Raw genomic sequence first — 15,512 nt, 5'->3', positions numbered from 1 at the left:
AGTCAGAAAAAATAACACACAGGCAAACGGATATTGACAGTAGATTGTAGATGACTTTTATTGAACAGTGACGATCAAGCTGATACGTTAGCTCAGCCGAATATTTTACTTATTTTGATGTGTTTTTTGTTTACTCTTGCTTCAAGTATTTGACCATATATAAAATGTTTATATCTCCGATTATCTAATATTGCTCTTCCGGGAAAGTTGGCTCATTATCAATATCAGTAAGTAACGTTTAGCAGTCATAGTAAAACTTGACATGCTTGACCTTAGAAGCAGGGGGAGCCACCCACCCGTGTAATAACCATTAACTAACATGACTCAGGCGTGTAGCTGAGGTTTTTGGAAGGGTGTTCGTATTGACAGGAATATTTATTTGGGGGTTATTAAATACGAGCGCCGAAGGCGCGAGCCTCTATGGGGGTCTGGGGCATGTCCCCCCAGAATCATTTGAAATGTACAGGTAGAGGCCCGGAAATGCTATTTTCAGCATTGTGCACGTCAATATTTCAAACTCGATAGAGTTCAAAATAACAGGTATTTTTAGTCATAACAACAAAATTTCCGGCATTTTGTTAACTTGATACATTCATACATACATACCGGCTTAGTACACTACATCTTAGGGTTAATGCTTAAGCCCCACCCCCTAGCCTCCCACGCAGTCCTTCTCAGGGGCGATCAACACGATCGCCCCTAAGAACGACTGCGTGGGAGGCTATCCACCCCCCGGCTCTACCGTCAATGTACTAAAAGAAGCGTCAAAGCGTCAATATGCACTAAATAGGGACGTATCACCTGGGTCCCCCGAAATTGAGAGCCAGTGAGGAGAGCCCATTCTCCTAACAATTTAATACTTTCCCGATACTTTTAGCGTTTTCTTTAAAAGCTGCAACACTCAAAGTTTGTTTTCCATTCCCCCACTATTTGCTAAAAGCTGAAAATCAACAGTTTGTGTTTTCAGTCCTCTATTATTGACCTCCAAAGGGGGTTCGTTCGAACCCCCCTCCTACGCGCCTGTGACTAAGGCTACGTTATCTGTACAAAGTATCATAATAAAGTTCTCACTAATTGAGTAGAAAGTGCCTTTAAAACAGTTCAAAGTTCCAAACGTTTCGGGCTCAGCCCGAAACGTTTGGAACTTTGAACTCAGCCCGAAGCGTTTGGAACTTTGGACAGTTTTAAAGGCACTTTCTACTCATTTAGTGAGATCTTTTTTATACTTTGTACTTTTACAAGTGCCACGCAGCACAAGGAAATTTATTTTTCCATTTATCATACGTTATCTGTATACTACCATTAAAAATGACTCAGACATGCACTTTTGACAATTTCTTTTTTCGAAATTACATAAATATCGAAACATTTTTGTTAAACTTGATTAATTTAATAACAATTTAAAAGAAAAACTAGCAAAGATAGCAAGGAATAAACTTTTCTTGAGGATGGCTGCACCTGTAATAAAAACAGACCGACTATTAGTTCTTTTGTGTTAAGTCTAAAAGCGTACGGGAAATTTTGAAGACGAGAGTTCTGTCGTTTTTTTTATGAAAGAAACAAACTATGTCGAAGTAAGAAATACAACATTATACCCGCCGTTTACATTAGTTTTAGTGGGAGGCGCAATGGCCTAATTAATGGTTAGTGCGCTGGACTCCGGATCGAGGGGTCAGGGTTCGAGGCCTGACTGGAGCACTGCATTGTGTTTTTGGGCAAGACACTTTTCTCTCATATTGCCTCTCTCCACCCAGAGTTGTGTATAAACGGTTACCGGCGAATTTTCTGCTGGAGGTAACCCTGTGACGAACTAGCATCCCATCCAGGGGGCAGAAGAAATACTTCTAGTCGCTTCGTGCTACGGAAACCAGGATAAGCGCCGGCTTGATGCATGGACCACTAGGCTCGAAGGCAGACTTTACCTACCTACAACACTGGTTTTAATATTTCCGTTTAATTTTATAGAAGGTATTACTTTTGTAGATTATCTTTTGTATCAGTACTTAACTGCAACAAAACAACGTGCTTGAAATGTCTTTACTCTAAAGTTGTATTGAAGAGACCGTGATAAGACTCATTGTGCTGTATTCGACCTTCAAACTGTGAAAAAAACCTGTTAAGGTAGCTTAACATACCTGACTTGACACGTGTAGCGAAGTATGTAGCTCGAAATCCTGACTTTGAGCCATCGCTTTGACCACGAAGATAGCCGTCGGACTTAAATCGTACAAACATCTCTCTTCTGCTAGAAAACACATTAGGAGGAGGCGCGGTAGAGCCGCAGCAGCGATTGAGTAGTGGGTTGCTTCCGTGTAGCCCATCTCTGATTTCCAGAAAGTCGGTACAGTTTGGATCAAAGTTAAGAGGCGCTAAAAACTTAAAACTAACTCTGTGCTTCTCAGGAACGTGGATTCTCCAGATACACTCCATGTTGCCAGGATAATCTAATGCAAACCGAGGGCTGTTGATGTATCCTCGATGAGCCGTGAACGTCTTGTTCCATGGGCACTCGTCTAGGGAAGGATCGGAGAAGATAATGGAAGGACTATCGTATTAAATTTTCTACTTTAAAAATCCGTGACAGCTCAATGAAGCAATTTAATTGTTGTAAACTGCGCGGAGTAATTAAAAAGCCATTGTTTACACTACGCCCCCCCATAATGGAACAACTGCATGAAATGTGTTTGGCTGAAAGATACGTGCCGATTCCATTGTAATAAGGGCGCAGTCATTTGTGCATTTGTGATTTTTTTCGCCCCTTAATATTATTTCTTGTATGTGCAAAATGCTTGGCAAAGGCGATCTTTGTAATCTTGTTCAAAGTCCTTACCTTGGTTTGGGCGTTTTCCTCAAAGGTTTGGTTGCTCTTATAAGTAATACAGTGATGTGCAAATTTTGACAGATTGAAGGGAAATGTTGGAACATCACCAAACGCATATGATAATCCACCCCGATCTACGTCGAAAAATATATTTACTTTGTTGGTTTTGCTATTGCCTATTAACCAATCAAAACTCCCTTAGGAATTGCAATATACCACCTGGCCACATTTTTAATAAAAAGGTAAATATACCTGCAAGGTCATTGATAGCTTTGTACGATGCGCGAAATCCTTTGTTGTTCAAAAGCTTGTTAGTTACGAAACGGATCCAGATATCGCTTCCACTAACGTAAATAGGAGATGGCGGAATGCTTCCACAAAATTTCCCAATTAACTTTCCTTCAGAAGTTGTTCCAGCTCGGACCTCCAGAAAGTCGCATGCGCAGCTCGTGTTGCATGCATGGATGTGGAAGTCAGCCGTGTTGAATGACAGGAGCACGTGATATCCTCGTGGTACTGATATGACCCAGGAGCACTCGTGCTCAAACTCGTAGTTATTTGGAAAGTTTGGACTCATCAGTGATCCAGACATTCCTGTTAGACTCCTGTTTGTAGGACAAGGACCTGGTGGACACAGATTAGATATTTGGTATTAGAAACACCATTTATTTGAGAGGGAAAACGTGTTCAACATGTGATAGAAATGGCCAATATCCTGGGTCGAGAGTCAGGGCCCGAGCTTTTTTTAAACTTCATTTTGATAGTGGCGGTGGGGCCGAGATCTAGTGAATGACTTTAAATTTCCAAAGACTAAGAATAGGAGAGTAAAGAATTAAAATCAGCTACAGTTACGTGCTCAACTGCAATGCCCGGGATTTGGAGTGATTTCTTAGCATAACCCCAGAAGATATGTTGTCTCGTCAAACTGCACTAAAAACTCTCCAGTGAGTATCAAAACTACAATTATAGCACATTTAGTCAACTTAAGTAAAGCGACTTAGCATCTACTATTTGCCCATGCAGGGTGGAAGCTGACAAACACCTTCAACTTGAGCGCGCGTGTGATGTGACACGACATGGTGCACACGATCAACGCAGAAAAAAGTGTAACTACTACACAAGTTGTTGTCCAGTTCACTTCAATTTTCTACCAGTGAATTTAAAATGCTAGATATCAGGATACATCCCTCCATAATACTGGATGTTTGTTTAGTGTACGCTAAGTCTGATACTTTCGGAAGTTTGATCTCCTTTTAGGTTTTCGTCGGGGATTGCGTGAGTACTGCTCGCGTACCAAAGAGTACCTTTAGCACGCGCAGCTAGCTAGAGACTCTTACGCTTCTTTCGTGCTTAGCAACTTCCCGCGTGCAGCAATAACTCAATAATGTACGCTGTGGTGTTTACCATTTGTTTGATGCAAAGATAACTTAACTTGCGGTCTGCTCTTCTATAATTTCGAGAAAAGAGTAGAAGAATGTAAAGCCTGTCCCTTTCTTTCCGTAGTTCATGTGATCAGTGTTTCATTCATAGTAATCACTTCTCTCTCAATTTTCATATTACTTACCTTCGTCAAGTCCCACAACTTTATAAACGGCGATGAAATCAAGAAAGTCACTCTCGGGTAGACTCATGTCGACCATCATATCATGTCCCCGTGTGTACACCACTGTATTAGATTTTGCATAACAGAATCGTTCAAGAACAGCCGAGGCAGAAGATATTCCGTCAATGACAACGACTTCACTCTCAGAACAAGGTACAACCCCACTGACGTTATAGAACAGCAGCGTAAACTTCAAACGATGTTTAGATGGAGCAATGACGTGCCATAAACACCGACGCACGTAACTTGTTTCACTTGGGCGGGGGCTTGCTATCACACCGCGTGTCGTTGTCATGAAGATGTTGGTGTTGGAACGTGTACATTCTAAAACATAAAAACAATTGTGCTACAACACCTATTCTTTTCTTTACCCTCGGATTTGTAGAGTAAGTAGCATAACAGGCTAAAATCTCCAAGCATTTCACAATAAGCACAGTACAACGGGAAAAGACCAGACCACAACACTGGGAACGCCATCATATCACTCTTTACGGTCAGTGTGTGGGTTCTTTTGCGTCCCCTCTGACTATAACACTGAAGATACAAGAGACGGGACTTACAGTTTATCGTCCTTAACGAGAGACTAGAATATGTAACCATTTGAAAGTGTTTTTGCAAAGGCAGCATATTCCGGTCTGGGACTCGAACCTAGCCTCCCGCACGGTAGTCCGGCGTACTACCAACTGAGCTAATTATAATCGATAAGACGATAAGAGATTTGCGTTTTAAACGATCTAGTACAGAGTGCTAGTTATTAGCTTCACTGCCCCGATAACTGCACAATTTCAACATTGGGGTAGGGGATGATATTATAAACATATTCAGTTCAGATCTTCGTTAGAAAGGCTTAAGCGCAATCTTTAGAAATGTTAATCATCGCAAAAAGTCGGCTAAAGGCCCTCTGAAAACAATGTAAGGGAAGTTGTTAAGTATCAGCTTTGAGTCAATGTGGTTCTAACCATTACAGATCTTCAACTGTAACATGCTTTTGAGCTGCAAATATTACTCCACTCCGATATACTCTCACTATACACTTTATAGAGGGCAGGATTTGTTACGTTTGCATAGTGCATGTCCTCTTCGTTGTTTGGCTGCATGGGTTATGGTGTAGATATATGGCCTCATAAGCTTACCTTGTATTTCATATTCACCTGCCCCCGGTGATTCAGAGTTAGGGCATGCTCCAACAAACACAGCAGCAGAATGGACTCTAGGATCTCTCTTTAGGTAGCTCTTTATAATGTCAACACTGACATTCTTACTTAAGCCAGTTTTCCAGTGGAACAGGACCGGTGCACTGAATACGCAGCCATCAAACTTGTTCTTAGATATTCCACCAAGGATGATCTTATCTGGTTTACTAAAGATGGCTATTTTGACATTCTTGTCTTCCTCTTGTTTTTCAACACCACTATCAGCCCTATAGGTAATAATCTTTCCATATCTTTTAACCTCTATGCTGTGTCGTTTGCCCATCACAAAAAGTCTTGTTGCCACGAAGTGACATTTGTACGTCAAAATCTCCATCTCCCATGTTTGTAATAAAAAGTGATTTTGTTTTCTTCCTCCAAATAAATTTTGAAAAAGTTCTCTGTGTCCCTACTTGTCACCAGTATTAAATCTCCCTTACAACTTGTGGAAGAGAATTCAAGTCTAAATATAGCTCCTAGGAAAGCCGAAGTCGTGTTGAAATGGTACTCTATGTAGCTTGTCTTTGCTCTAAAAGTAACGCCGTTATTCAAATCTGTTTGAAACAATTACAAAGAATCAGTAATCGAAACAAACCTTCTTTTTGGAGAATCCAAAATATGTCCACCGCTTTTATCCCAGGGTGGCATTGTTTAGACACTTAATTAAGAGTACTGTGAACATGATGTTGCCGGGAAAAAAGGCTAGGATTAGAACACTTTTGCAAAAAAATGGCAAAAGTTCCTGGAACCTGTGATCGCTGCCGGTTGTTATTATGACTATTGATTAGAATACGTTAAATAAAAAAAGAAAGTAAAGAAGAAAGTAAAGAATAGAAAAGACAGTGAAAAGCAAGGGGCGACGGGATCGAGTCATTGTACAATTTACATAAAATAAATAAATAAAAAACATGTCTTTACATGGATAAAATTAGAAAAAATGTGAATACGATAATAACATATACAAAATGTTTCAAACTATTTCATTGATACATTTGCCCGACTAAATTTTCAGTTGTTTATTTCACAACTTGGCGAAGCTGTTTGTTTGTAAGTCTGTTGGTTGGTTGGTTAGTTGGTCGGTTTGTATATTTATTTTTTATTCTTTGTTTTGGTGGAGAGGGTCACAATAATTTCAAGCATGCAGCCGCAACCCTGGAAAACACCTGTCTAGAAATTTACGTTTTTCGATTCGTCTTAATTTGTTTTATACTAAGAGCCACTAGGGAGAATACATTTACTGCAATTAGTGTTACTCTCTTTAAACAAAGTTTATTACTTTTGCTACAATAATTAAAAAGTCGTGTTTTGGTTGAAATCTCTGTTGAGTGGTCCATTTTGAAAAAGACATTAGGCCTTAAAAAAGGGAAATGTAAAATATCCATTCACCAAAAACAAAATAACTTTTAACGTTACCACTTACCATAGGAGTGAGCTTGCCTTGAACAATACAGAGCTAAACAAACGTAACAAGGAAAGGTGTTAAAACATTTTTATTAGAAGAAGTGAGAAATATATTTTTCCTGTATCTTTTTGTGCCTTGATTTTATTGTCTTGCATAGAGTAGGTCGCTAGAAATTTAACTTAGAAAATAGTTCTAATATTACCGAGTATCAGATTTAGAATCATACAAACAGAAAGCTTCCTCAAGACAGCGTGGTCATCTTTCTGTTTGTATATTGTGGCTCCAAATGGAATAAATTAAAACCTTTAATTATAAATGAAAAATATGTACTGAAATTAACAGTCAAAACAATGTTTCGAGTTAATAGCGATGGTCATTTGACTAAAAATGACCGCAAGTGCTTAATTCAAAGGCGAACTGCAAAAACATGTTTTCAATCTTTGATTTTTCCTTTCACGTTATTTCAGAGCCTGAAATTAATGTTTGCCTGGTATACATTGATGGTTTAGTTCAAAAGTCATCGTGGTGAAATTGACAGAAAGATATATTTTTATTTTCATGGTGTGGCTTTTTGGTTGTTAATTAACACAAAAATAATTATCTCTGCTTCTGCAAGCAATAAATATTTACTTCGTGGCTGGATTTGTTGAGATCTTCGCCATGCTTTGTTATGAAATTTGAATTTTTGCAAGAAATGTCCCATATGTTATTAAACACATCTTGCAGAAAATCCCCATTAGTTTTGTCCCTCAATAAAGAAAAAGATTATTATCTACCAGCTACGAGTTTAGTTTTCAATTATTCATAATAATTCACATTTTCAGCAGTACCTTCTTCAGTTTTTTGTTTTGTTTTAAGAGGCATTGAGAAAGAAATGAGAAACTTTGGCACATTATTCCAGCCAAAGCAAAATTTTATATTCAGTAATGTAATTGTACGAATCACTTTTTTATTTGAAAAAATGGAAATTGCAAACATCCAGATCCTTGTCTGTCTCAGAAATTTGCAGGAAAACCTTAAGTGGAGTTTGCATGAATCAAAGTTGAGCATTGTTCTATAATTTCCCTCTCACTCCAGACATTCAGTCCTTTTTTAAGATTCCAATGACTTACCCGCCAGCAAGATTGATAGTTGGCACCAAAGATTTCCTTTCCTCATCTTGAAGCCATATTTTCTTCTGTTACAATTACAACGCGAGATTCACACATTGAAAATATGGTAATTCAGAATTCACGTCCCTTAATAAATAAACAGAATTGAAGGCGATGAAGTGATTGACAATGTCCTTAGGCGCCAGAGAAATATTTCCAGCTGACATCAACGTACTATAATGAGGCGTTCTCTGTCAGAACTCAAAAGCAAAAATGTTAAATTATTTATAAATGGAGACTGAGTTTATTGCTCGTACACTGATGGCCTGCATTGATCATGATCAAATGATGGCTCCAACTTCATTTTTGGAATAAATGAATCTCTTCGCATACATCCCTCTAAAATATTCCTTTCAACACAATTTTTGAAACAATTTTCTACTGATCTCAAGCTGAAAGTTGATTTTTTGACCCCTTAACTTCGCTGCCGGCCACTTCAAGTTTATTTATATATTTTTCCAAATTTAGATTTTGCTTCATTATAATTATCTATACAAGCGCGATAAAGTTTTGCCTTATTTATTTGTTTTGCCGGTAAAATCTTCAGCTTTATATTTCTGAGCTATCTATTGTTAGCTAGATTAAAACTCTATCATGCAGTTAGCCGCTGAAACTAATTCTGAACCCAAACGTATGTTTCTGTGTTTTTCCTTGTGAATTCAGTACAACGAAGGGATATGAGAAACTCTCGCAGCTTTATTTTAAAATAAAAATAAGTTAGCTCCAGTTGTTTACTTTTTTTATTGTGCGAAGACGCTAAAAGGGTTATCGCAAGCAGGCTAAAAAAATGAAAAACTTTTACAGAGTAATTAAAAGATACTGATCTAAACAGAAAAAAACTTCAGCAAGACTTAACGTAACCACTATGATAACCAGAATCTTCCCAAGCATAACCTCAAGGCAAAGGAGCCCATCTGGCCGTATGCGGCACACTTGGCCGAGTTTACCCTTGTTTACATGTCACATATCAGCCGTAATGCTGTCGTGATGCTATAACAATGAGTTCAACCGCAGAGAATTTAACCGCGGGCGCATAAGTTCGTGACCATTTCGCGATGTTTACTGAAGATGATAACCAGAATCTTCCCAAGCATAACCTCAAGGCAAAGGAGCCCATCTGGCCGTATGCGGCACACTTGGCCGAGTTTACCCTTGTTTACATGTCACATATCAGCCGTAATGCTGTCGTGATGCTAAGGCAATGAGCTTCAACCGGAGAGAATTTAACTGCGGGCGCATAAGTTCGTGACCATTTCGCGATGTTTACTGAAGAAGATGGGCAGAGGCTTTTACGCCGTTCTTTTTAAAAATGAAAGCCGAAGGAAGAGCTTCCAAAGAGCTTTTGAACTCGCTAATTTGTAAATCCATTGCTTTTTTTCGGCTTTCTTTGCAACTTCATAACTACTATACAACTGCGAGCACATTTTTCGTTCTATATCTTACACCCTCAGTGCACATGTATGATTCAATTGATATTTGAATTGTACCAAACGTACAACAGCAAGGCAAAATCATAGATACGACACTAACAACGGGACGGATTTTTTTACCAGTGGCATGCCGCATAATTACATAATCAAACATTATTATGCAGTGTTAGAATTTGGTGGAAATATGTGAAGAATAGATATCATCCAAAGATTTTGACTTTTATTCTTCAATTTATTGCATACCACAAGACTGACCCCCACAAATCATCAGTGCAGATTAAAAATGAACTGCCGAGATATATTGGTAAAGGCAAATTGGTGCCCGTTTCCGATCAGTTACTCCTTTTCACCCGCATGCACTTTTTAAATGGATGATTTATTTGAAAACATTCGCCGGAGGAAATGAAGCATGTTTCTGTAGAATCTACAGATATGTATTTTCTTCGATTTGTGTTTGAAGTTGAATGTAAATGATTGGTATACATGCATGTTCAATTTAGAGACCTTCATTGCTATAATCATAAACTTCAAACGTGAGTTTATATTTCTCTAATGCACCTTGCTATACTATGACTACAATAGAATACTATGCAATCTGCCATTATATTCTTTCCGATTCTAAGAAAGCAAAATACACAATTGACACCATCTTGAGACACCTTGTTTCTCGAGAATTATCCATACCCTCGAATAATCACCTCCAGCAAAAAAAGTCAGAGGGAAATTGCCATTTTCTGTGTCAATAATTAACAATTATTCCACGAGCGCGCGTTGGATATGAGATGGTAGATAGGCAACGAGGCGCGTAGCACCGAGTTGGCTATAACGAGTAGAATAATTGTTTTATTAAAAACGCCCAAAGAATTACAATATTTGAGCTCCCCAGCTGTTTTCGTTGACGCGTATCGGCTACCATATTTGTGGTAAATGGTATGTGAGCTCATATACCATTCCCTGTTAACCAATCAAAACTCAGGCCGTTGCAATATACCATTGCTAGTTTTTTTTTATAATACATGCTATGTAACCTTCCAGTCGAGATTCCTTCTTGTCTGCGACATAAAAATCAAATGCTCATACTTGTTTAACGTGTTTGGCGACATTATGTCGCAGTACTAATGGTTGTTCAGTTGTCATATTCCTAAGTTTGTCAAATTCGTGCTCTACCCTTTCTTTCATAGCTACATTAAACAGCTCTTCTATGCAATGTATCGACGCTTTATGGTAAACCACAGTGTCGGTGTAATTTTTGCATGACCCAAATTGCAGGGAATAAAATCCACGGTGTCGAATAGGTTTCACCCCTAACCTTTCTATCAATGTGCCTATGTACACGTCTTCGAGTTTCAAAGGCTTCTTGACGTCAAAAATTTCCACCAGCTTATGAACAAGGTCTGAAGATAGCACGTAAGCTGGTCCGCTGCAGAAGTCGGGATATCTAGTTTTGTTGTAGTCTTCCACGGGTACTCCGTATTTACCTTCACGATGTGGTCGCTCGTTGCGCATCACATATCCGAGATAAAGCTCAGCTTTAGGCGTGTCAGTGTTTGATAGATAGTCTATCAGTCTGTAAGGGTTTACAAATACATCATCATCCGCTTTGAGAAGGAACTGAAAGTCGCAGTACTTTGCCGCCCATTCCAGACCCATTTCTGTCTTTAATGTCAGATTGCGATAGTTGTCTCTGTGTGTTCCTCGTATAAAGTCATTGTACATCCGGCCCTCAGCTTCCAAATATACCTGCTGCATGCTGTTTCTGGCTTGACCGAGGAGAAACATCGTTTTCCATTTAATTTTCATAGAAGGATCACTTGCCCATGTTTTTCTAATGATGTTCCTTCTATCAGCGTTGGGAGGAGCCGTAAACACCACGATTAAAAGAAATAACTTTTGCGTGCAACGAGTACGAGATATCAAATGCGTTCGGTGTGGAAGGAATTCTTCTTCAGCTATTGAGAATGAATCATGCGCAGTCTGGCTAAGCAAATCTGTGTTGGTAGCGAAAAGATCTTTCTGTAAAAGCTGTTTGTCAAGTGAGATGGTACGATGCAGATACTTGTCGTCCTTAAGCAAAACGGTCATGATGACTAACGTGGTGAAAATGACAAAAATAAGCAATGCAAAGTAAATCCTATTAGTTCTTCCAACCATTCTGACTTACTTTTACTACGCGGTCAGTTTTGAGGTCCCTTTTCACCGAGAGAGAGCAGAACGTTTAGCGTTAGCATTTTCGATTTAGTAAATCAGAAGTCTATATCGCCGCTTTCAATTTTTATTTGTTCTTAACGTGTTCAGTGTACCCTTTTTGACAGTCCTTCTTGTTATGTGAATGTCAATTACCAAAGCGATTTTGAACCAATTAGATTCTAGACGCATTTCCATTTGAGTTTGATTGCCATAGCAACTTGATCTCCTCAGGACATCGCGAAACTATAAGAGCGCCAATTGTGCTTGTGGCTGTCACAATTTGAAATCTTATTGATTTTCAAAGCACACAAATCAGATAAAACAAAATGCGTGAAAAAGTCGTGTGGACCACTTGCGCGTTAGTTTATCTTTATCAAGAAATACAGTGTAGCTCGTGTTTCTTATGTCGCTTTGCGTGTTTTGTATCCATCTTTCCTTTGTAAGATACAGCTTTCTCGAATATGACGTTTTCTTAGGCTGTCTGCCCTTACGGTTTGTCAGTAGATGTTTATTTTTAAAAATAATTATTTTGTTTCTGCCTTCTGAATTATCTTTTTTGTCTATTTCATGTAAAATAAAATGGTATTTTTGACTGTTCCGGAAAGGTTTTTCCCTTATAAAAGATCTTGTTTAACAATCTTTTCCCAGGTGTATTTTATTGATTATATAAAGTGGTATTTTAGGCAATGTTTTTTAATTATACTCAGTTTTGCTTTGATACTTAGAAGCGCGGGTACGTAGGAGAGCACATAATGACATCAAGACTTACCAACGAAGTTTAAACAAAAGTCATGGTGACTTAGTAAACACTGAAATTTACAGTTCAATGAGATGATTCAAAATTTAATTAAGACCAGCTTACACGAACTACATTCAAAGCGCAAAATTGACAAATTGAACAAATTTTTGCTACCAAGTAATTTTAACAGAGCTTATCTTTAAAGCGATCTACGACGAGAGGGTGAAGGAAAAAAGGAGCTATATACGTGGAAAATCGCGAAAAAAAAATTACAAGCTAACCAATGATCGCAAACAAGGAAATGACGGCGGCGAAAGTTGCAAAAGTGGCGAAATATAAATCTGTTGGTTTATGACACGTAATAAATCGCTGTGTGAAAGTCAATAAAAAATAACCTACAATAAAACAAAGTTTCCTCGTTACGTAGCTGCAAAGAAAGCTTGAAAAAAATGAGAGTGGCCAGAACCTTCAAAGTTTAAGGGTGTAGAACTTTGCAGCTATCTAAAGGTCATGACCGGATAAGTTACCATTGCAAGTCTGGAAACTTTTTTTTTTTACAGGATTTCGTTGCATTTGCTTCAATTACATTAACTCAAAAGTTTAAAATGTATTAAAACAACTAAAGATGATAACAAAGCCGTACACAAGTGTGCCTGACGGCAGGCAAAAAAAAAAGATTAAATAAATATGCTAAGCCGTAATTGAGGAAGTAGCAAAATTAAAAACCAATCCATGCTAATAAAGGGAAGGGTTTTTTCCACGAACAAGCAATGAAACAAAAGCACGTTAATTATTATATTTATAACTCATGCAAGTCAATAAGTGAAGACATACTGCAAATCGACAACTTGACAGTTTACACAATACAAGAAGTGTAATTTATTATTTGATGTAAAATGCTAATTTCTGATACCTTTCATTTTATATGAACTCTTTGAGTGACAGGTACCGCGCCTGAGCAATAAGTTACTAGGGATATAAGCTGTTAAGCCGAGCCCTAGCACATCATCGGGGCAGAAGGATACAGCGCACGTCGAGCTAATTCAACTCGTGGTAAACAACATCAGGGCTTGGCCCTACGCAGACCATGCTAGGGCCCAGGCTACAGCACAAGTGCCGCTTACCGGCTGCTTTAAACCTGCTTAATAAATCAAATACCATTTATACAACGTTACTATCAGTTTCATCAGCAACTTGTGATCTTTGTGTGGTCGTCGCCTATAAACTAGTTTTCCTGGTTAGTCAATGAGAGATGCGTCCATGTCATTACACAAAGTAGTCTCCGCAAATGAGGACTCGATCAGATTTAGCTCAATCTGTGACGTCGTTCGCTCTAATCCTGCAAAGCGGTGATGGTGGGCTATCTTCAAAAAGCACGTGACTAATATTACAAAAAGAAAGAAACTTGTACAGGCGATTCCAACAGCCATACTTCTCAAGTGATCTATAAAGCAAAATTACCAAATGAATATGAATGAATGAACAAACAAACAAACAAACGAACGAACGAACGACCGACCGAACAAAGGGAGGAAGGAAGGAAGGAAGAAAGGAAAGAAGGAACGAACAAACGAAGGGGGGGAGGGAGTTAGGGAGGGAAGGAGGGCGGGATGGAGGGAGGGAGGCAGGGAGAGATGTTGGGAGGGAGAGAGGGAGGGAGGCAGGCAGGGAGGCAGGGAGGCAGGCAGGGAGGCAGGCAGGGAGGGAGGCAGGCAGGGAGTGAGGGAGGGAGGGAGGGAAGGAGGGAGGAAGGAAGGGAGGGAGGAAAATGATGTATAGTCGTGTCATTAACTGAACTCAACATATACTGCCATTCTAAATTTTGTATAAACAAATATAGTAAATTTACATTTTACATTTTATTATGAGTTTGTAACATACGTTGTACTATGTCCTTAGTCAACCTAATCAGCTGCTGGTATTGGTGGTTTTTAAATAATCAACAAGCCATTCGTTGCGATGTCTTACCAGAGTTAACAGGCTCAGTGAAGACCTGTCTTTGCATCTGGTTGGTGCATTGTATAGCTCTGTACATCAGCTCAAATCGGTTTATTTGCAAGTCTCTTGTGGAGTTGTACTTGTATGTTATCCATAAGCTGTTCCCTAACGGAACAGAGGTCAGGTGGAGGTTTCTCATCGCTACAGAAAGTTCCAATCAGTTGACTTGAATGTGTAGGACCGTCTCTGATCTCTAGGAACGATCCCACACAAGACGGAAAGACAAATGATTCCAGTGTCAGCCGCACGTTGTGCCCTTCAGGAGCGAAAATTACCCAGGTACACTGTCTGTCGGTGCCACAAACGGCTGGGTTGTTAGAACTTTTGATGAATCCAGAAGTGTTATTGGAGTGCAGAATAACAGGCTCCTCTGTAAAAAAGAAACAGAATTGTAAAATACCGTTAAGAAAAAGTGGAACACTTTTGCAAGAAGACATGTAACATTGTCGATTGGTACAAATGAAGATCACAAATAAAGCATGCCGATTGTTCACATTGAGGTTGGTTATTTGTCTGCCTTAGCCTGAAGGGAAAATATGAGTTGCATGATCCAACGAAGCGCCATGCCATTTCATTTTATTTTTGATTTTAGTTTTGTTTATGTTTTTGTTTAATTGTTATCTTTTCTCTTTCGCCAAAACGGACGCCTTCGGAGAACAATGCACGAAGTGTCCAGAAAAAAAAGTTAAAGCTTGGATACGTTTTATTAAGGCCAAAAGTCCTGACATTTCCCTTCGAAATCCAAGAGATCCAGTAGTACTGGATGATCACCTCTTCTTTCTCGGGTTGAGACGGAAAGTATGTTTTGTTTCCCTCAAAACATGCAGGCCAAAACAAATCGGTTATCGTAATACCAAACGGGTTCAGTCAGCATAGGGGAAAATAGATGGGCACAGTTATTGTTCCCACCTTCTTAAGCAGGACTCTTGGCCTTTTGTCTCAGGCCGTCTTCAATGCGTTTATGCAAAGTTTTCCCCTGGACGGAGCTTTC

At 39.0% G+C, this 15,512-nt stretch overlaps 1 protein-coding gene and 2 pseudogenes across 3 annotated transcripts; all 3 read right to left on the bottom strand.

Annotated features, from left to right (window-relative positions):
• Nucleotides 1-41: 41 nt before the first annotated feature.
• Nucleotides 42-8,358, bottom strand: LOC144654321 (bone morphogenetic protein 1-like; annotated as a pseudogene). Its single transcript, XR_013570896.1, has 7 exons — nucleotides 8,129-8,358; nucleotides 7,035-7,067; nucleotides 5,558-6,168; nucleotides 4,386-4,748; nucleotides 3,074-3,445; nucleotides 2,136-2,513; nucleotides 42-1,458 (listed from the first exon to the last, which is right to left on the bottom strand). The product of XR_013570896.1 is annotated as a bone morphogenetic protein 1-like (transcript).
• A 2,015-nt stretch (nucleotides 8,359-10,373) lies between these two features.
• LOC144654923 (beta-1,3-galactosyltransferase 1-like) lies at nucleotides 10,374-11,950 on the bottom strand. Its single transcript, XM_078515161.1, has one exon. It carries the CDS (start codon nucleotides 11,746-11,748, stop codon nucleotides 10,672-10,674), a length of 1,077 nt encoding a protein of 358 aa, XP_078371287.1. The 5' UTR covers nucleotides 11,749-11,950; the 3' UTR covers nucleotides 10,374-10,671.
• Nucleotides 11,951-13,378: 1,428 nt separating this feature from the next.
• LOC144654922 (neuropilin-2-like) lies at nucleotides 13,379-15,044 on the bottom strand (annotated as a pseudogene). The gene is made up of 2 exons (XR_013571019.1): nucleotides 14,492-15,044; nucleotides 13,379-13,967 (listed from the first exon to the last, which is right to left on the bottom strand). The product of XR_013571019.1 is annotated as a neuropilin-2-like (transcript).
• Nucleotides 15,045-15,512: the final 468 nt, after the last annotated feature.

The sequence above is a fragment of the Oculina patagonica genome, chromosome 5 (genome assembly GCF_052425735.1).
Source record: "Oculina patagonica isolate OP01 chromosome 5, crgOcupat, whole genome shotgun sequence".
Classification (NCBI taxonomy): Eukaryota; Metazoa; Cnidaria; class Anthozoa; order Scleractinia; family Oculinidae; genus Oculina; species Oculina patagonica.
Note: the sequence above shows the minus strand (reverse complement) of the source record. Positions and strands in the feature narration are given on the sequence as shown.